A 22,358-nucleotide genomic window follows, 5' to 3' on the forward strand; every position below is an offset into this window, starting at 1 on the left:
TCTTAGTGCCAGAAAGGCCTGAATCTGCCTTATTGTTTGTACTTCTAATTTTTTTCTCATCTAGTGCAAGTGGCGTATTTTTCTAACTTAACTGGCCTCTCCTGACTGAGCAAAGAGCTTTGAGTTTATGTGTGCTTAATGTGAAGTTGACACTTTCTTGTCTGTCCTGATTAAATTAGGAAATGGGGGATTAGTGTGTAAACTCTGGGAATTAAAGCCAACTGGTGTGCTGGGAAGACAAAAGCACGTGTTGGAAAAGCTCATCCAGTGTCCTCTGTTGCAACCAGGATTGCTTTTATTCGTAGTATAACTGTGAGTTACACAGTAACACTTCTTTGACACTTGTCTGAACCACCTGGTTTCCTAAGGACTTGGGCACTTCATAATCCTTGTATTCATTTTGGAGAACCTTTTTTTTTTTTTTCCTGCTTCCCCAAAGACCTCAGCTCAGACAAACCTTTCTGCTGGGCTCTCATAATTCTTGCCAGGCTAAAGTAATGACCTTGGAAACACAACACAAGGACTCCTTAAATGAAAGTTACATTTGAATGCTTGGAGGAAGGTCAAAGTCATCATTAATGTGCATGCCTTCTAAAATCTACATCTAAATTTAAACCTAAAATCTAATCTAAAACCTAAATCTCAAATCTGAAACTTGCATGCCTTCAGCACTTAGTTTAGGCTTGTCTGTGAAATGAAGCACCTGTGCCTTGACGGAGTGGTGCCTTTCCTCCTCCCCTCTAGGGACCACTCAGTTCATTTCAATCAGTCTTGCCTTCACCTTAGACAACATACTTTTCTTGTGAGCCTGGACAAGATAAAGCAGAACCCCTGGCTGGTACCAGGTGTCCAGATGCCTCATTTCTTCCCCTGGCAGCCAGACCTTTGATTCTGAAATACCAGGTGATATAATCCTGCTTTGCATTCCCGCAGATGCCCTAGAGTGAGGGTACAGAATGTGATATCCTTGTGTCCTTGCCGACAGCTTTCCTGTCTGCGCGAGTCACGGAGGAACGGCAGCTCCCAGAACCTCCAGTCTATCAGAAAAAGGCAGCTTCTCAGAAGGAAGACGGGGGTGGCTGGGAGTGGGGTTGGGATTGGAATCCAAACACTAACGCTCAGGAGTTTGGTTGATTCCGCCTTTTAGTTGGAGGTTTTCTTTTCTGTCTTTTTGTAAATGGTACTTTTGTGGGGGTAAGCTCTTCTCTAGGTAATATCCCAGTCCTGCTCTCAGGAGGCCCCAGCTTTGCAGCTCCAGGCTGCTGAGGCCTTCTAGAAATTAGTGGAACTTCTCTGGATGAGGTCATTGCTTTCCTTTCCCCTTTTCTCCAACCAGAATCGCAAACATGATACTGGTTTTTATCTTGGCTTTGGGAGTTTACTAATAACTGTTCTGAACTCTGTAATAACTTCAGATTGGCAGATGAAATGGAGATTTGTAGATTTGTACAAGTGTCTCTGAAACTACAAGTGTCTCCTGGAGAGAGAGCCTAGTGGGAGAAGAAGTGGGACTGTGGGGTTAGATCTTATTGCTTGCTTAGGAGTTTTGTGGTATTATGTAGCCTAGGCCTTTGAGAAATGTCCCCATTCATCTCCATCCATGGTCAGTAATCTCATATACTTAGGGGCAGTCATCTAATTCAATATATATGATCAATATATTGTTCCCATAGCTAATTTAACAAGGCTGACTTCTGGTTGTTTATATTATATGGTTTTCACTTAAAAAGTCCAAGAGGGCAGGGGAAGAAGGCACATTTACTAGCATAGGCAGTATTAAAAAGCCCCTTGTGGGGCCCAGAACAAAGTCTCCTTCCAGCAGGTGGGAACAGTTGTGTGAGATTCACAGCCAAGATGGCACAAGTGAACTTCCTGTCATACTGTAACCTCAGGACATGTGAAGGGTGCTGCATGAATGTGCATCTGCCCCCCTCACATGCAGCCTGAGCATCACAAACCCCTCTGTCTCAGACAGTAGAAAAAGACTGGTCTTCTTTTTGCTTAGCCCCCACGTGATACCTTACAGGACAAAATATTCTGAATCTTATACTATTTAAAGGAGAATGTCCCATTTTCAAGAAGGGGTTTCCCCTTTACAGAATGGGAGTTATTAAGTCTCACTAGATTGGATGTACTCTGCTCTAATAACCCAGCTAACCTCAAATGGTGAGAACAGTCCTTAATCACTTCAGTAAATACAAATACAGAGTATCAATCCTGTTGCATAGAACCTTCTAGCATTCTGCCAAGGCTCTGCATGACCATTTCCTCTTTCTGTTCTGGGAGGGAAGATTCTGTAACACCTGTAAAACCCAGCACTGCTGCTGGCCCACTGCCTGATTATAAGCCATGGTTTCCTCAGGCTGTTCTCGGAATGGGGTGTGTTTAATCAAGGGCCTTGTACACAGTGGGCTCACAAAGATTTGTTGAAAAATAATTTGCTAGAGCTGGTAACACCATTCCTCTGAAAAAGAGTATATTTTGGGCAAAGTCAAAGTCATATGGGGGCCTTCCTCAGATGCATGAACTCTTCCAAACAGACCTAAGGAGTTCTGTTGTTGGGTATTTTAGTCCATGTTGCCGAAAGAGGAAATTATTCTGAGTTTGTATGGCCAGGTAGCCGTAAGCATTTCTATGAGATACTTTCCTCTCTCAGCGGGGCCTAGGGAGCTGTCCATGCCCTTGTTTTCTATCACAGACGAGTGAGTCCACCCAGCAGAATACTGTCACAGCTCAGGTTTTAGGCAGAACTGTGCCATCTTTAAAGAGCTCCCTGAATATAGCTCTCTGTATTTTGTAGTCACATTTCAGGGGGCAGGGTTGGTCCTTCAGTGAAAGCAAGTCACCCTCATATTGTGATAAGACTATCTCCCACTTTAGTATTTCAAACCAAATTCTACCTTTCCTTTCATCTCAGTTATAAGTGTGGGCAAACTGTTCACAGGGGTACTGTTATTTCAGCCTTATAATCCCCACTGATTAGCATGAAGAATCTGATTACTGTTCCTCAAGCCCTGCTTTTTCATTCTTGGGTATAAACAGAGCTTTGAAAACAATAATCCGTGTACAATCTTAATCAACTGTCCAGGTCTCCACCTTCTCACACCCATCCAGGTGAGTGAGATAAAAGAACAGATAAAGGAAGAAAGAATGACGGAAATGTTTATTCAGAATGGAACATTGTTCTCGTTTATGAGTTAACAGCACAGTGTATTAAGAGGCTGGTTACAAACTCACTTCAAAATGAGATGACCTGCAGTTCACGAACAGCTCTGCCAACTCCAGTGCCTCAAATCGGAGCAGCCTGCCAAGGGGGTAGAACCATTCACCCCACGATAAATCACTGATTCAACAGTATTTATATTTAGAATTACTTCCTATAAACACCACCAGTATTTTCATTTTAAAATTCACATTGAATCACTGGTCAGAATTTTATGTTTACACGACCATTTGGTATCAATTCTCTTGTAGATTTCAGGTGAAAGTGGTGGTCAATACTGAGCATTTATTTACTATTCCGTGATCTTTGGCACAGTTTCTGGTTTCTTAAATATAAAAGCAGAGGCTTAAATTGGCTAGTCAATGCTGCAGAAATACGACTATTTTGGATCTTGGTGTATATACAAGTTTATGTTAAGCATTATTTACAAGATGTGAGCCAAAGCACAGACTTTAATATGCTATCTTCACAAATGAGCAGGAGAATGACAGGCAATGGATTTTAATGAGCAGGGGCCAAGATTACTAGACTACTAGTTAGTTAGAACAACCCTCCCTGGAGGAAGAGGTAAGTTTCATATAATGGAAGAATTTCCCTGAACCATTGATACCAATGTCTCATGTCATAGGATTTACTCTGCAAACATCCAGGGTAGGGACAGTGTGGCATGTTTAACCCATCAAACTCATACTAAAATACAACTTAGCTGGTAGCTCGCTACTGTTGTTTGGGCCCTGATGGGTACAAAAGGGCAAAGCACTGTCAATTTTCAGTGGGTATAATTGACCTTGGAAGAATGAAGCCTTCCAGTTGGATAAAAACAGTCAGCCTTATGTGAGTGACACCCTTCTATATAATCTTACAAGAGCTGATACGGATTTTCTCCCAGCAGTAGAATTTGAAGGTTAGAAAAGAATGGCTATGCCACCTCAGAGAATCGACAGAATACATCTCTGCCTTGGGGCTAATACACGGATGTGAAACGATCAAACGACATGATTTCTCATCTGGTGCTCCTAACAGGGGAGTTCTGATAAGCCCCAAAGCAGATTTGGACTGAAATCGCAGTTATTATTCAAGTACAAGGAGAGCTCTTTATTTCACATTGACGGTTCAGTTCTGATCTCTGTCAAGTTATATGAAAATAATAAATATATACATATATATACCTAGCTCTATACTGAACACTGGGCTAACAGTCACCAGTGTCCCAATACAGTACATTGAAAAAAAAAGAACCCTTCTCCCACACCCATCTTAAAACTGTTAGTGCAGAACTGTGCTGGTCTGTTTCTTTCAAAATAGTTTCTTTGAACCTGGCTGGACATGAGTTCAAAATGGTTAATTTGGCACGTTAACTGGGCGAGGTGGGGGGAGTTGTTTAGATGCATTATAATCTTTATAAAAATGTGAAGGTCAAAGGAAATCCATGCCAATAGAAAGCCTGAGTAGAAATCTGTAGTCAGTGACAGAATATTTTTTAAAAACCCAGAACATTGGTCTGTGCATGAGAAAGCGGTTTCTCTTCGATATCTATTACCTAATTCCAACAGTTACAACTTTAAATATTTCCAACCTCTGTCTCTTATAGAATTTAAAAATTCCAGATAATACAGCTTTCCTTTTAATCGATTTCCTCTCCTCTTAACCCCACCCCCAAATCCCAGAACCCAAAGAGCAAAAGCTGTGAATCCAATACAGAAAATAATCCGGAGGTCTGTCTATCAAATCAAATGTACAATTGGCCACTAGTGTTTTTCTTTTCCTTATTTACTGTTTGACTTTGCAAAGAGATGGCTCTCCTGGAGCTGTCCTTCACCATTTCCAGTCTTCTGAAGCCAGGAGCCCTAGAACTGTGAGGTCTGAGTGAATGAGATAGTGTCGGACTTGTCAACGGCAAAGCCTCCATTGATGTAGGACTTCTTGGTGTCTGAATCTTCATTGTCGAGTGTTGTGGATTCCAAGGCAAAGGGGTTCACGATGTTGACTTCAGATGAAACGTCCATCTGCTCCAGCTCCTTCTTAGAGAGCTTCTCCACAATCCCGGTCCCGAACGCATCACCAAGGACATTCACCATGGTCCTGAACCGGTCCCTGGGGAGGACAGGGTGTGTCAAAGGAGAGGCCCAGATTTCATTTTCCTTTGATGCTGGAGACAGGAAAGGACCCCAAGAATTCAGTTATGAATTAAGCAAAGCACAAAGTGCTGTCCTTGTGGCTGGCTGACCAGAGGCTCGTCATTTCACAGGCCTGGGCAGAGGTGCTTCATAAAGGTACAGAACGAGCACACAGGCTGCTCTGGGTCTGTGTGCCCCATAAGTCACGACGACTCCCCTGAATCTAGTACCAATCTCCCCAGATTCACTCGTCTCCTCCCACAGAAATGCGAACAGTCTTCAAAGATACTTTGGGGGAGCTGAGGGAGGGTCAGGATTCGTAAGTCCTTTACCCCAACCCCTGTCTTGTGGGCATTTCTGGGCTCTCTCTTGGCTAAGGTGCAAGAATGTGGATATTGTGTGAGCGGTATACGTACCAAGAGGGGGTGTGTGTGTGCATGCATGTGTGTGCACACATCTAAGTGGTCCTGTGTGCTTGTGTGTCCCTGATGTGTCCCCTTCTTCCCACACTAGGTCACCCCATGAACCAGCCAGCAGGGATGCCACTGAGCACAGAGTCAGAAAAACCAGGCCAACCTGGGACCGGCTTTCTCCTTGTGGGACCCTCAGCCAGTCCTAACTCCCAGACAGCCTGGAGGAGGCTGGTGGTGGGAAAAGGTGTAGGTGGAGAAGGCATACTGGATACCAGAGCATTGTTGGTACAACTATGTACATGAATATTCTTGTTAAAACTACACCTGTAGGACAGAAAAGGCCAACAGAGCTTACACACATCCATTCTGGGTGCCCTTCTGTTATTTAGACCCTGGCATGGACCAGCTAGTGTCTTTTTGTCCCATGGATCATATCAGACCTTTGACTTCTCTGAATGTCTTGGATGTGAAGGTCACTGGTTCCAGGAAAAACAGGGAAAGGAAAGAAGTGCAGATCCACCATAACCACTAGAAAGAAAGACTGAAGCACCTTCCTCAATGGTAGGGTATCTTGGCAAGACAGGTGCTACCTCAGTTAGGCCTTGTAGAACCAGCCAGCTGTCCCAAATGCAGGAGCGTCTGCCTTCTGGGATGTGACTGGTATCTTCAATCCCACGTGGAATGTTTCTGCTTCCCTTTCTACCATCTCAGCTGCTTCCTGCAAACTACATGACACTGAACTCCCCAGTAAGCCTGGCTGTTTCTGAGCTGACTTCCCCTACTGGCCAGGAGACAGAGCCAGAACCAGATGCTGGGAGCTCATTGCACAGAGTGGGTATCAAGGATAAAGCCAGGAACCAGGCTTGTTCTAACTTCAGCTGCTCTGGGGGTCACAAAAGGCATGTTCTTGTGCAGATATTCTGATGTGTGTGTGTGTGAATGAATGAATGGTTAGAGGGAGAGAGAGAATGAATGAATGGTTGGTTGAGGCCTAAATGGTTCAACTCATTCTAATCTTAACAAACCTCTCACACTGGCTCTGCCCTTACAACAATCCCAAGAACTAGACAGAATCTTCCCAACTCACAGATAATGCAGCTGGGCCTCAGTGAGATTAAGTCACTTGCTCAAGGTCAAACAGCCAAATCAGTGGCTCAACTCAAATCAGTCTTATCCCAAAGCCTTTGCTTGTGCCACGATCTTGGAAAGGTGGGCTGACGATGGTGCTGACCCAGGGCTGGGAGAGGCTAGGGTGGCTGATGGGGTTTGGAATGTCTGGGCGCTGGCCCAGCTGCTTCACCTTATTATTTCATGTTTATCTCATGCCACACCCAGCTCTTAATCTTGAGCATTACCAAGTATAATGAGCTAAGAGAGATCACTGGCTTTTCAAAATTGCTGCTCAAGGTTATGGGGAGTTAATTTTTAAGCATGTTATCAGATGGCCTGGTCAGAGGGAAATTAAAGCAGCAACAGATGGCTCATTAGGCAATCTGAGGAGAGAATGATGACAGACTGCAGATTCTGCATGGCTGGGAAGCCCGCCTTCCCAACCAACAGAGGCCACGCTTTTATTCCAACTCACAGGAGCCAGTCGACAGCGATGATCAGGGTGACATCCTCAGCAGGCAGGCCCACGGCACTCAGCACGATCACCATGGTCACCAGGCCAGCCTGGGGCACACCAGCAGCTCCGATGCTGGCAGCTGTGGCCGTGACACTACAGCAAAAACACATCAGCACCAAAGGAGTTAGACACCCATTTCTCCCTTCAAGGTCCCCGGGCCAAAATGGTTAGTCCTGTTGGCTGACTGCAGTGTCCCTTAATTGGCCAGACAGAATCTGTTATCTTCTGAGCATCAGCTCGGCCTCCTTAGCTGTGGGAGACTGAGGGGAGTATGATCTTCTCCAGGGGGAGATATGGCACATCATTCTAAGGCAAGGAAGTGGAGAAGAACTGCATGAGTGGCGCGCACACACAAAAATGAGCTAGAAAGAGATTTAAGAGGAAGGCAAGAGTTTACCAACCAGGGTGTTAATGGAGGGCTTTATCCACCCATCCAGTGATGAACAAATACAAAGGACTCACCCACCTGCTTTCTTCCTCCCTTGTTTGATCTACTCACCCAACCAATCATTTATTGGGCACCTAATATGTGCCAGGACTTTACACTGCCATGAAGGATGGTAGTGGGATGGTGGTTGGGGTAGCCAGGAAAGGATATTTCAGGTGAAGGGAAAGGAATGAGGCAACAGCCAAGTAGATTTCATGCACTTCTCTGATACCACAAGACTCTTGACCTCTCTGGGAGCTAGCTGCCCTTTAGGGCACTGAGTTGAGAAATAGCTATGACTCCTGTCCAAGGTACAAGTGTTCCTGACTGCTCCTTTTTGCCAGTGGATGCACTTCGCGCAAAAGGAAGAGGGATCTGGAAACCAGGAGAGGCAGCCAAGTGAACTTCATTACCATGTGTTTAAAAAGATCCCTCTTGGGCCGATAGAATGTGGCACTAGGAATTTTTCTCTTTGGATTGTGCAGTTTTCCATCAGGAACACCTTCCTTAGTTAAATCTGGTCATTTTGGAGAAAACAGGGGCTCACCATGCCCTGAAAAGTGCCTGAATCTGAATGAGCTTGAGGAGACCCACTATACTTTCTGGACACATGTTCTCATCCTTGGGCCAAGGATGCCACTGGGTTGCCCACTCATGATGCAGACACTATCAATTTAAACTAGAAGCATCCCTGATTCTATCCACAAATCCATATTCTGTGGGCTCAAAAAGCCTCAGAGTTCTTACCAAGCTGATTCTACTGCTCATTCATCTGCCTAGTGATGTCACAGGTGGTGTTTGAGGGCACAGTCAAACACAGGTCACACGAAGTTCTTTGGCAAGTGTGGTTTCCTTCAGTGGCTGTGACCACCAACTTACAGTAAATTACAGATTTCTGGGGCTGTCCCAATTCCTCTAAAAGTTTCAGGCTTGCATAACCCTTTCAATCTGTTCTCACTTAAGTAGTCTTTGAAAAAACCTAAGTTTATTTCAACGCTGGTTGAAAACACTTAAACTGAATGCATCAGTGGGTTTTGTCAGAAGTAATTTGTGCCCATACTCACTGATTCCCCCCTGGAAGCCCCAACGGTTAACCACATCCCTATGACTTGAGGCTGGGCTTGAAACTCAAAATCCATTTTTCAAAGAAAACTTTGCCCTTTAGCCTCAACCCTGCTGATTGAACTTCAGCCATTTGACTGGCTCAGGTCTGAAACTTGGGGGTGAAAATATAAAAACCTACACATTCTGCTTGACTATATCTTACTTTGACTTTAGAGGGTTTTTGCAGAAGAAAACACAACAATCATGGGTAGAAAGTTCTTTCCTAGCACTGAGATCTAGTTTTAGGTCAGGCCATTTAACTCCGCTCTCCACGCAGGTTGAGGACTGGGTCGTGAAACAGAGCGAGCTCAGGTTTTAGAGGCCGACAGACCTGGCTCTGCTGTTTTACTTACAGTATCCTTAGGAAAGTTACTTCTCTGAGTCTCAGTTTCTTGCCTGTACAATGGAGAACATGTCTACTTTGCAGGGCTGCTGCTAACATTAAATGAGGTAATATGTGTAAGGCATCAAGGTGTAGCGCCTGGATGCAGTAGATACTTAAACTGGTGCTATTTCTGCCACTTCAACTGCTGCTGCTGTGGCTGGTATGCCCCCATCACAAAACAACTACTACTATTACTACTGCTGTCACTGTTTTCCCCTAAGCTCTTTCTAGGCCCCAAATCCCATAATTATCTTCCTTTATAAGAAAATTTATCGCACTTGCAATCCATTGTAACCTTTGATAAGTGAATATTATGACAAAACCACAAAAAGGTATGTTGTGGCTAGATGATGCCTATGTTTCTCTGATGTCTAGTCCAAAAGGACCGCAGAAGGAGAGAATCTTTGGGTCTAAAAATCTCTTTAACCATCAACCGCATGATGTACAAGTGTAACTTGTAGAATTACAAAAATCACGCTTCTTATTTCATTCTCTCCCAAGAAGACCCAGAGAGGATTCTTTTAAGTCCATAATTACTCTGGGCTCACAAGTCTGATTTAAGAATACACAGGGCAGGGAGAGAAGTTTTCACGTGAATTAATAATTTAGTCTCTAGGTCCAAAGTTTATTCCTCTAGCAGTGAGTTTTAAAAAAAAAGGTTTAAAAAGGTCTAGGAAACGTATGGCTGAGACAGAGATAAAGAATTCATCAGAAAGTGGCAGGAGGCGGGGCTTCAAGATGGCAGAATAGAAGGACACAGAGTCCACCTTCTACCACAAGTACATCAAAAGTACATCTACATGTGGAACAATTCTCACAGAATACCTCCTGAACTCTAGCTGAAGATCTTACACAAGTAAACCTACAGGAATCATCTCCAGGTAACCAGATAGGGTAAAAAAAAAAAAAAAAAAGAATCGGGATGGGACCTGCACCCTGGGGAGGGAGCAGTGAAAGAGGGAAAGTGCCCTCACCCTGGGAAGCCCCTCTGCCAGCAGAGGGATCAGCTGGGACAGAAAGGGGAGCTTCAGAGGCTTGGGGAGAGCACAGCAGCCTCTTTGTGGCAGAAGAGTGAGAAACCAGCACAGACGATCTGCAGTCCCTGGCCTGAGATGCGAGCCTGCTGGGGACTGACTGTTGAAGCTCAGGCTTCAGAGGACAGACCCAGGGAGAGGACTGGGGTTGGCTGTGCAGAGACAGCCTGAAGGGGCTGGAGTGTGGTATGGGCTGAAACTGGGAGTGTGTGCAAAGCAGTCCAGGTCCGCCATAAAAAGCTCCATTGCTACTGCGTGAAGGGAGAGGCAGGACCCTGCCATAGCAGCATCCTTCTTGGCTTGCTCTACAAGGATGCAATCCCTGGTGGGTTGCCCCCAAGTGGAGGTGGGGCTAAAATTTGAGCCCTGTCCCAGGTGGCTTGGGTGGATTTACACCAATAGTGCCTTTGTAAACTCACTGCATGCAGGACATCAAAGGAGAATACTTGGTGTTAGCAGTGGGCATGTTCATGCAGAGGCAGGGCTGGGGTTTGCACTGACCCTGCAGCTCACAGCAGACCCAGGTGTGCGACTACGTGCAACTACAGCCAGTGGGTCATGGTGCCTTTGTGAGCACAGTTCCTGAGGATACTGCCTGCATTCCCACAGCTGAGGTGGGGCCAAGGGCAGCACCAACAACGGTGTATTTTGTGAGCCTGCATGACACGTGACAGGCAACACCACAGAGGGCACTTCCCGGTAGACACCTCTGTGGAGGAATATTCAGTGGCTCCTCTCGCAGTGGAAGCGATCCTAATAGAACAATTAGACTTATTTCCAGTACATTATATCAAAAAAAACACCAGAATGTACATTCTTTTCAGGTGCACATGAACATTCTCTAGGATAGATCACATACTCAGAAACAAAACAAGTCTCAACACATTTAAAAGGATAGAAATTATTTTAAGCATCTTTTCTGATCACAATTGCATGAAACTAGAAATCAACCACAGAAAGAGAAATGAAAAAAAGAATGACTGCATGGAGACCAAATAACATGCTGCCAAAAAAGAAAATCAATGGGTCAATGATGAAATTAAAGAGGAAATTTTAAAATACCTTGAGACAAATGACAATGAAAACTCAGCCACAAAAAATCTATGGGATGCAGCAAAAACAATCCTAAGAGGGAAGTTCATAGTGATACAGCCCTTCCTCAAAAAACAACAAAAATCTCAAACAACCTAACCTACCACGTAAAAGAACCAGAGAAAGAAGAACAAACAAAACCTAAAGTCAGTAGAAGCGTAGAAGGAAAGAAATAATAAAGATCAGGGAGGAAATAAATAAAGATTAAAAAATAATAGGAAAAAAATAAAACAAAGAGCTGGTTTTCTGAAAGGGTAAATAAAATCAACAAACTTCTGGCCAGGCTCACCAAGAAGAAAAGAGGACCTAAATAGACAAAATAAGAAATGAAAGAGAAGCAATGAAAACTGATACCACAGAAATAAGAAGACCATAAGAGAATACTATGAACAATTAAATGCCAACAAATTGGACAACCTAGAAGAAGTGGAAAAATTTCTAAAAACATACAGTCCACCAAAACTGAATCAAGAAGAAATAATTTGAACAGACTGATCACCAGAAGTGAAATAGAATCTGTAATAAAAAAAAAAAAAAACTCCCTGCAAATAGAAGTCCAAGACCAAATGGTTTAACTGGGGAATTCTACCAAACATACAAAGAAGAACTTACACTGGTCCTTCTCAAACTCTTCCAAAAGACTGAAGAGGAGGGAACACCCCCAAACTCATTCAATAAAGCCACCATCACCCTGACACCAAAACCAAAGACACTACCAAAAAAAGAAAATTACTGGCCAATATCTTTGATGAATATGAATGCAAAAATTCTCAACAAAATATTAGCAAACCAAATCCAACAACTCATAAAAAAGATCATTCCCTATGGTCAAGTTGAATTCATTCCAGGATCACAATGATGGTTCAACATATGCAAATCAATCAATGCAACATATACCACATCAACAAAAGAAAGGACAAAAATCACATGATCATCTATATAGATGCAGAAAAAGCATTTGATAAAATTCAATTTATAATGAATTAATTCATTGTAAAAACTCTTAACCAAAATGTGTATAGAAGGAACATAATATAAGCTATTTATGACAAACTCACAGCCAACATAATACTCAATGGTGAAAAGTTGGAAGCCTTCCCACTAAAATCTGAAACAAGACAAGGATGACTGCTCTCACCACTTTTATTCAACATAGTATTGGAAGTTCTAGCCATAGAGCAATCAGACAAGAAAAAGAAAGGAGATACAAATTGGAAGGGAAGATGTAAAATTGTCACTATATGCAGGTGACATGAAACTTACATAGAAAACTCTAAAGACTTCACACAGAAACTACTAGGGCTGATAAATGAATTCAGCAATGTTACAAGCAGGTTTCAAGATGAACACACAGAAATCTGTTGCATTTCTTTACACTAACAATGAAATATCAGAAAAGGAAAGTAAAGAAACAATCCTTTTTAAAATCACATCAAAAAATACTTAGGAATAAACCTGACCAAGGAGGTGTAAGACTTAGACACTGAGACTACAAAACATTGATAAAGGAAATAAAAGATGATTTTTAAAATAGAAAGATATCTCATGCTCTTGGATTAGAAGAATTAATGTTAAAATGGCCATACTACCCAAAGTAATCTACAGATTTAATGCGATCTTATCAAATTACCCAGGAGCCTAAACAGGTATTTCTCCAGATGACTGGATAAAGTAGTCATGGTATATTTCTACAATGGAATACTACTCAGCCATAAAAAAGAATAAAATAATGCCATTTGCAGCAACATGGGTGGACCTGGAGATTGTCATTTAAATGAAGTAAGCCAGAGAGAGAAAGAAAACTACCATATGATATCACTCATATGTAGAATCTTAAAAAAAAAGACACAAATGAAATTATTCACAAAACAGAAACAGACTCAGACACAGAAAACAAACTCATGGTTACTGGGGAGAAAGGGGGTAGGAAGGGATAAAATGGGAGTACGAGCACAAAATTTGCAGGTACTAACTACTATATATAAAATAGACTGACAACAAGTTCATACTGTATAGCACAGGCAACTATATTTGGTATTGTGTAGTAACCTATAATGAAAAAGGATATGAAAAGGAATATGTATACATATGTATGACTGAAATATGCTGTACACCAGAAATTGACACACTGTAAATGAATTATACTTCAATTAAAAAAATTAAATTAAAACAAACTGCTATATATAAAATAGATAAACAACAAGGTCCTACTGTATAGCACAGGGAATTATATTCAATATCCTGTAATAACCTAAAAAGAATATGAAAAAGAATATATGTATATATATAAAATTGAATCACCTGAAACTAACATAGCATTGTAAATCAACTATACTTAAAAAAAGAAAGAAGAAAAAAGTAGCAAATACCCAAAATAAGTGACATCTCATACAACCGCTCCTTGGAAATCAGTTCAGTACAGACCAGGTTCCACAGGCCAGGGTGAGGGCGGTGGGAAGAAACACACAGAGACATAAAAGGAACAGCCGCGGGAACCACAGTGGTTGTGGCATCTTCTCAGGCATGATTCAGGGTTTCAATTTTAACGTACTTGCTGCTATTCAAACTACAGAACTTTACTAATGCTCTTTGGGCTCAGGCTTCCCAAGCTGCGAATACTTTTTACAGATCACACAGCACGGGTGTAGTTTCCCACCTGACGCACCAAACAGTCTAGTTTGCACTTGTCTTCAGTTAATTTCAAGCAAACTGCAGTGAATGCTTTATGATTTAGGGTTGGGAAGATTTTTAAATGTGCTGTATTCAAACTACTGTTAGAACTTACTTTATGCCTGGGATTGACTTATGCCTTTGTCAAGTACTTCGGATGCAAGAGTGAGTTAACCCTGAAAGGTTCAGATTCAGCTGTGTGTAGGCCAAGGAACCCCGTTTAGTCTTAAACTTCCATTCTAAAGTGAACTGAAATCTCAGGATTAACTCGAATTCCAACCCATCACTTGAATGCAGCACTGTTCAGCAGAATTTCCCCTGTGATGGCACCTACTTCTCCAATGATAAAACCTTCTATGTCTGCTCTGTCCAATTTGTGTGTGTGGCTAATGGCTACCACATTGAATGAACAGAGCTGTTCCAAAGAAACAAGTCTGGCAAAATTCACTGATGACATTTTCACCATCTACTTGAGAGGACAATTTCAGTCTTCATTTGACTAGAATTCTGTGTAGTATTTGACTATGTTGACCATTTTATCCTTGGAAAATCTTTCTTCTCTGGGTGTCTTTGACACCATGTTTTCACAGCTCTCTTACCACTTTTCTGTTCCTTCTCATTCTCCCTCTTGGGTTCCCCACTCTCTGCCTGCCTCTTAATATTAGCATTTTCGAGGGCTCAGTCCTTAGTCTCTTCCTCTTCCCTATAAACTCTCCCTAAGGAACGTCATCCATCCCAACATTTACTGAGTGCTCAGTATATAGGTACCGTTCTAAGCATTTTATCTGCATCATCTGACTTAATCATCACTATCTGCATAAAATGTAGGTATATTATTATCCTCATTTTGCAGGTGAGAAAATGGAAGCTTAGAGAATTCAAATAGCTTGGCCAAGGTCACAGCTAATCATGGTGAAGCTAAGAGTCAGACAACTGACTCACAACACGCATGCGTGATGACCACCATCAAGCTGATGACTCTGACTTTGCATCTGCAATCGAGATCGTATTTCTCACTGCATATTTCCACCTGGATGTCTTAAAGGCACTTCAAATTCAATGTGTCAAAAAGTATAAGCTCTTTATCTTCCCACCCATACTTGCTTCTTAAACTGGTCCCTGTTCTGATAAGTACCATCCACCAACCCAGAACCACTCACCAATCCTGGGGTTGCCTTCCTCTGTCCCTCACTCTGAACCCAGAAGATAGATGCCTCTTGAACTCATCAGCTCTCCTGCATCCCCCACATCAGCACCTTACTGTAGGCCTTTTCATGTCTTACCTGCAGCTGTCTCCTAACTGGTCTTCCAGCTTATGGTTCCTGCCTCATTCCATCCGTCCACACATTGCCAGCTACCTTTCCAAAATGCAGATCTGTCCATAATATGAAAGACTGTCTAGGACCCTTCCATGAGCTCCTCACACAAAGCCTCATAACATGATCCCTACCTCCTAATTTGTCTATGTTCTCCACATGGTCCTCTTTATGCCAGCCATGCCAAATAATCTGTACTCTGTAACTAGGCCATGGTCGCATCAAGACCCTTGTTCATCCAAAATGCTCTTAGCATCCCTCTTCTCCTACTAAATTCTTTTTCCTTTTCTAAGACTTAGCTAAACTTCCCCCTCCTCTAGGAAGCTCTTCCTCTCCTTCCCAGGTGGAGCCAACCCTTCCTTATTTGGTGCCTTCTGTGCCCCACATTCAAACCTCTATTATAGCCTTTACCGTACCACTCAGCATTGACTTAGATACCTGTATCCCCTACCTATCTACTGAGATCCCCTTGAAAGCAGGAACTGGCCCTTATTCAACCTTGAGTCCTTGGTACCTACTCTGTGCCTGGCACCTAGTGGGTACACTGAACTGAGAGCACAGGGATGCCTTTGTCTACCTAGACCTGAAGCAGAGTCTTGTGTACCACAAGCTGACTAGCTGTACTATAGTTGTGCTTAATCTTGGGAAGGGGCTTGTAGACTAAGAATATCAGTCTATCACCAGATCATTCTTGATCTCCCTTCACAGATGATTTGCACTCAAGGCAGTTCTAGTAACAGAGATGAAAATGAGTGTGACTTCATGCCCTACCTGATAGTGATGATCTGCCCAATGCCCATGTCCAAGTCATTCAGCTGTGCGATGAACACAGCTGCCACTGCTTCGTAGAGTGCGGTCCCATCCATGTTGATTGTAGCACCAACAGGTAACACAAATCGAGTGATCCTCTTGTCCACCCGGTTCCTCTCTTCAGCACAGCGGAAAGTGACAGGCAGTGTTGCTGAACTGTGTGATAAAAAGGGAAAGGAACTGATGGTCTAGGAATTCTGGTCCTTAATCCCTGCCTGAAAAGACACTTTTGTTCCAAAAACTAAACCAAGAGCTCGAAGCATGCTGGCATTTTTGGTAGGCCCAGGAATCAGAAGGGACTGTGCTCGCCACTGCTCCCAGGTACACCATAACCTGTTCCTGGGCTGCAGGCCATGCCTAGAAGGCAGGAAATATCCAACAGGGTGAGGAAGTACTTTCAAGGACATTTGGAGGTCATTTCTCAAATGACATATGGAGGTCATTTCTCAAATTGAAGGCAGCTACAAAACCCACCAGCTACAGCCAGTGCTTCATCAAGCGAGGGGAGAGTTGATAAAGCTTGACTCACAGACTTCTTCCAGACACCCGTCTTCTGTTTACCTGGAGGAGATCATGAGAGCTGTCAGGAGTGCCTGGGCCATTCCCATGGCAAATTGGAAAGGGTTCTTTCGTACGATTATAAAATATATCAGTGGGAGAATTACAATGGAGTGGATTGCAAGCCTGTAAACAGGAGAGAGAAACAGGTTCATAGATGGTACCATCTCTTCAAATTCTTTTTTCAACAGATTTTTGACTCATGAAATATCATTCAACTTTCATAATGACCCAGTAAGAAAATGAGAACAAGGGCAGGAATACATGTCTCCTTTGCACCTATGAGGAAGAGGAGACTCAGCACATCAAATATCTTGTCAAAGTTAGTGGCTAAGCCAGCAGCTGGGTCCACGTTTTAGAGCTCACAGAACAGTGATGTCATGCTGCCGAGCCCTGTGCAAGCTCTTCCTGCTGTACGTGCTAACATGCTTTCACTTCCTCCTGCTGCTGAAATCTTACTCCTCTAAGATTCAGCGAAACATCCCCCTCCTTCAGGAGGCCTTCTCTCATCTTCCCAGGTCGAGCTGACCCTTCTCTCTGTCTCCCATACCAGCCTCTATTACAGGCCTTCTCACAGCACTCAGCCTGGACCTGCTGTCCTGCTGGATGGCACCCGCCATCTAAGAGGGGAGTCAGGGTGCAGTAAGGAGGAAGAAATCCCTGCTCTTCCACAGCCATACTTCAGGACTGGCTTTCTTTTCTTTGTTATTCCTGCCTTCCAAAACTATTCCTGTCTCACGTGGAAATAACACAGGTTACACAAAACAGGGGACTTAAGAAATGAGACTTTCTGCAGATACCATGTAAGAGACAATGTAGAGGTTACAGATCAGCTATGTGACGCTGAAGTAAGAAGAAATGGTCATTGAAAACACAGATCCTAGAGGTCAGGAGAAAGAGTATTCTAGATGGAGCTTGCAACAATGGAGGCTTAGAACTACGAGAGGCTGACTTTCAGTTTTCTGTTAGAAACTTAGATAGGTTGAGAGAACAGACACCCACAGAAGCCCATTAAGGAATGGCTAAGCCCAAAAAACCTCAGCCGCATCGCAGCCTGGACACAGCCCCTGGCCTCCAGTAAGGAGGATGATCCCACCTCCTTTACCACTGGGGCCCTGGGATGTAAACGGGCCCTTACACTATAGGAAAACTGGCTTCTTCTCCATTGGCCAGCAGGATTGTGCTTCTGGTAAACACAGATTAAGGACCAAATGAAACTCTCCACTGAAAGCTCTCCAGTGCAATCAGGTCCCAACAGGCGAGCTGACTGCTCCAGTAGGGTGTTTGGGGGCATTGACCTGTGGGAGTCAAACTGATGATGTTTACTAATTCTCTTGGTGCATATGTCTTAGCACATGTGACATAGCCTGTCCCCATGAAGGTATCTGGGGGCACCATTCATAACCTATTCCACCATGTCCCCCCTCAAGGAACCAATACCTGGGCTGTAATAAATATGCAAACGACCTGTGTCCTCCTGCCTTCCACATTTCCTACCAATCTGAGGATATCCCCAGTACCTTCTCTGATGATGCAGGATGTGACAGTGTTTACCAGCCGCACCAACAGGGTTGAAACCAACCAGCCATCCCACTCCTACTTGCTCAAGTCTGACTTCATTTAGGCCCTGTCTAATTTTTTTCAGGCATGGGGTACATGGGACTGTTCTTACTTCTTTGGTTAGTTTACATCTTTGAAGAAGTGAAGGCCAGGAGAGGGCCAAGAGGGGCTACCAGTGGGTTTTGCTCTTGTTTTAAAAAATGATTTTCACACAACTAATAAAGGCAGTGACAAAGCATGGTCCAGGCTGTTCTGCCAAGATCTGGCAATTAGCACCGTGTGATCCACCTCCAGTTCAGCTGTTAAAGGGCAGCCCTCCTCCACCCCTGCTCTCTTATCTCTGAACCCCATCCTCCCCTGCAAAAGAAGCTGATTTTAACCAACTGAAACACAGGCTCACAGCGGCGATTCACTGGCTCAAATGAGGTTTCTGTTTCTTCTCTTGAATGTGACATACCCACTGATGACGGTGGCCATGTAAAGGCCCAGCTTGCGGAATATTTCCCAGTCTTCAACTTCTATGATCTTGCCGGCAATCAGGAACAAAATACCGATTGGCATGTAACTAGAAAGTAAGCACCACAAAGACACACTCCTGTCATCACGTGTTTTCTCAGGGTGGAACGATGGGGAAGAAATAAGCCAGGGCATGCACCTGGAGTAGGGTGTGCACTTAGCTGGGAGGAGCACAGGGTACACAGTGAAGCTAAGGTCTCAGTTTCAGAAACCTGGATCACAGTGGCTTCAGGTTTCAGCACCCTGTGCACCTTAACTTCTACCCACCTAAGCTACCATAAGGGGCACACTTGGTAAGAAGGTGTGGTTAAACTGGTGCATATCCCATGCCTTGATCCTCGTACACATACTCCCTGCTGACATCACTTCTGCAGATCTCTCTCTAAGTGACCCTCCAAATATGGCCACTAGGCTCTTTCTAGCCATGGTTATCTTGTTTCTCAGGTAGTGGTATCAGCAACAGACGGACAGAATTAATAGCGGAGGTGGCTGTAATAGTTCTGTTTGTGGAGCTGTTATTACATGCTTTGCATTGGGTTAAGTATATTACATGCGTCATTTCACTTATTGTCCTCCTCCCAACTCCAGGGGTAGACTTTATTATCTTTTTTTTTTTTTACAGTTGATGATTACAGTCAGTGAGATTAAATGACTGAAATAACTGAACCCTTTACGTCACTGTCAGTGTCTATACTTTGGATTAAATAATGTTGCATCAACTTGCTGTGGGATTAGTGGGGCAAAGGTCTCTTAGGAAAGGTGGACTTTTTGGCATCTCCAGGGACAGGGCAGATGCTCAGCTGGTGTGGCCACTATGCTCACCAATGGCAGCTTTCATTTGGATGGGTTAGTGCCCACGCTGTACCAGCTGTAAATATCCTCAATATTACTTCCGCATGGGGCCTAATGAGGAAGGCACTTTGTGTTCTGATGTGCAAGGAACTTCTTCAAAGCATTCTTTTAAGAGTTATTTCTTACATAAATGCTGCTTAGGTACAAGATGATCAAGTGCTTGGGTAGAAAAAGACAATGGCTGATATCTAGACTTTTATTAGTGAATTAACTCCTAAGTAACACGTGAAATTATTTAATACTCCAGTGTCTTGATATTTGCCCTCTCGAGGGTGAGATCAGCTGAGAAACATAAGCCTCTTCATTCTAATTTTGAAGGGGTCAGTCATCAGGGGAAGCAAGATGGCATTAATTGGTGTCTGCTCACCACATAATGATTTGAACGATTTTCATGGTTGCATCACTCAGTGCATTGAAGAAATCCACCAGAATCTGTCCCCTTTCTCCCATTTTTCCAATGACAAGTCCAAAGACGAGGCAAAAGACAATCAAGCCCAGAACATTTATGCCATCTGAATACATGCCTACGACTTTGTAGTCCTTTGTTTCGTTCTGTGGATCAAAACCAAGAAAATACATTGATGCATGGTTATAATCTTATTACAATGCATAACAGGCCCTGAAACAAGAAAATATGATATCCAAACAAACTAGTGATCTACCAACAACTTTGGATCAACAACTTTGGAAAATATAATGGAAAAAAAAAAAGCCAACCTACGCATATGTCAAATTTTACTGCCTCCACCCTCTGCCATTGAAGTTTAAAGTGTTTTTTCTCTCTCAATAAATTCATATTTGAATATTTCTTTTGAAGATTTCTAATTCTGGGATGCCTTAAATTTTTAATACGAACTTGAAGAAATCAAGGCACTTTTCAGGGTTATTTTAACTACTAGTTACATTTGGAGTCTGCATGAAAAAGATACAAATTAATAATGCAGGAAGCTCAAAATATTTACCAGGGTGGACATTTTTAGGACATTTTACTTTTTGTTTTATCCTGATAATGTACACAGGAACATTCTTTACTGCCTCTAATCTTGGATGACCAATAGGATTTTAGAGATTTAAAACTTAACCAGGTATGTACTACTAAGAACCATTTCTTCATTTTACCCTGGGTAAAAATAGCATGAGATATACTGAGAGATAACTCAATCTGAGTTGTGCAGCATGAGATTTACTGAGAGATTTCATAGGGAGATACTGTATTCTGACTGGTGCAAACCAGGTTTATAAAGAATTATGTGGATGAGCCATTGGGGTACTAATTATTTCTTACTTATGATCTGATATGGTCAAAGACATTTATTGAGCAGCTAGTGTGCTACCTACATTGGCTACAGCACAAGGCCTTAAAATGCAGCTGGACAAACAAAACTGACTGAGAGACATGAGCCAGTGAAAGCAGAAAGGTGTGTAATTAACTGTACAGCCGAGCTATGAGTTATAGGCATCATATGGAGACTGGGGACATGGATGAGGGCTGTGAGGTTAGGGAAAGCTAGGCCTGGGGAGCAGGCAGCCAGGAGATGAAGGCACAGTCCAGAAGAAATGGTAAGCAAAGGCAAAGTCATCATGCTCCGGGGCCCTGTATCCTGCTGGGATGATTCCTACTCACCCTTTATGGCCCCCAAACTAATTTCAACCTCCGTGTTGAAAGCCCCAGAGTATTCTATTCCTCCCTATTGTAATAGTCATCACTCTTCACACGAGGGCAGATGTCACATCTGTCTTCTCTCTATTGTAACCCAGGCCCAGCAGGGCCTGGCTCATGGAGAGTGCTCAGAAAGTCTTTGTGGAACCACATCACGAAGCAGGAATAGGGACAAACTGAAGAGGTGGGTCTGGACAGAATAGAGGGGGCTCCCTGAGAAGTAAGCGGGGAAACGAGGGAAGAGCCAGGTCGTGGAGCGAGCGCCATCTGTAGAAGGAAACAGAGAGCCGCCCGTGGCCTATTAAACAGAATCCTTAAGTCTACTGAGTATTTCTTTTTTCCTTAAATCTTTCCTTCCAGTGTGAGGGCAGAGGACATCCAGGAGAAAGCTACTAGAGGACTACAAATATACTACTTCAGACTCACATGATCTGATCTCCAACACTGAAGTCTCAAAAGCTCTCAGAGCCCACTGATTTCATTGTTGAGTTTATGGCAAACTCTTGGTGGCAAAACCTATCCTGAACTGAGGTGAGGCTACTTAGAGCCTATTTTTCTTACGCGGCAGGACATTCATAAGGTAGTTGCAGAAATATTGATGTGCTTGATTGTAGAATGTTATCAGCAACTGCACTTAAGGATGTTGTATAACACACAGAACACACACCACCTGGCCCTTCTAAACTGAAAAGCTCTGGACTCTGAATGACATCTGGGCAGAGTTTCAGACAAGGAACCACAGGCCTGCGCTCCTTGTAGTCTAGCAAATCTAACGTAGTTCCCAGAGGTGCCCAACTCAACTCTGAGTGACAGATACAGCATTGGAAGCGCTCATTCTTTTCTCTGAGTGGTTCACTGGCTTCTTATTTTCAGAAGTTACACTCTGTAAAGTGGCCACCAAGACTGAATTAGCGAGTATTGAATCACTGTTCCTGGGGGGAGAAAAAGGATGGGGCTCCTGGGAACCAACAGCCACCACAGTTTTGTCAAATAA

At 43.3% G+C, this 22,358-nt stretch overlaps 1 protein-coding gene and 1 long non-coding RNA gene across 3 annotated transcripts in view; one reads left to right on the forward strand and one right to left on the reverse strand.

Annotated features, from left to right (window-relative positions):
* Positions 1–22,358, forward strand: part of LOC140696037 (uncharacterized) — a 31,224-nt gene that overhangs the window by 7,287 nt on the left and 1,579 nt on the right. For both annotated transcript variants that reach the window (XR_012071978.1, XR_012071977.1), the window contains exon 2: positions 21,725–21,895. This is a non-coding gene — a long non-coding RNA (uncharacterized lncRNA). The remainder of the gene's footprint in view (positions 1–21,724; positions 21,896–22,358) is intronic.
* Positions 3,146–22,358, reverse strand: part of SLC1A1 (solute carrier family 1 member 1) — a 58,499-nt gene continuing 39,286 nt past the window's right edge. The window contains exons 7-12 of the mRNA XM_006208135.4: positions 20,072–20,256; positions 18,794–18,901; positions 16,780–16,902; positions 16,180–16,374; positions 7,339–7,473; positions 3,146–5,317 (exon numbers count right to left, since the gene is read on the reverse strand). Of these exons, the coding sequence (XP_006208197.2) occupies positions 5,071–5,317; positions 7,339–7,473; positions 16,180–16,374; positions 16,780–16,902; positions 18,794–18,901; positions 20,072–20,256 (993 nt within the window). The 3' untranslated portion in view covers positions 3,146–5,070. The remainder of the gene's footprint in view (positions 5,318–7,338; positions 7,474–16,179; positions 16,375–16,779; positions 16,903–18,793; positions 18,902–20,071; positions 20,257–22,358) is intronic.

This window comes from Vicugna pacos, chromosome 4, assembly GCF_048564905.1.
Source record: "Vicugna pacos chromosome 4, VicPac4, whole genome shotgun sequence".
Classification (NCBI taxonomy): Eukaryota; Metazoa; Chordata; class Mammalia; order Artiodactyla; family Camelidae; genus Vicugna; species Vicugna pacos.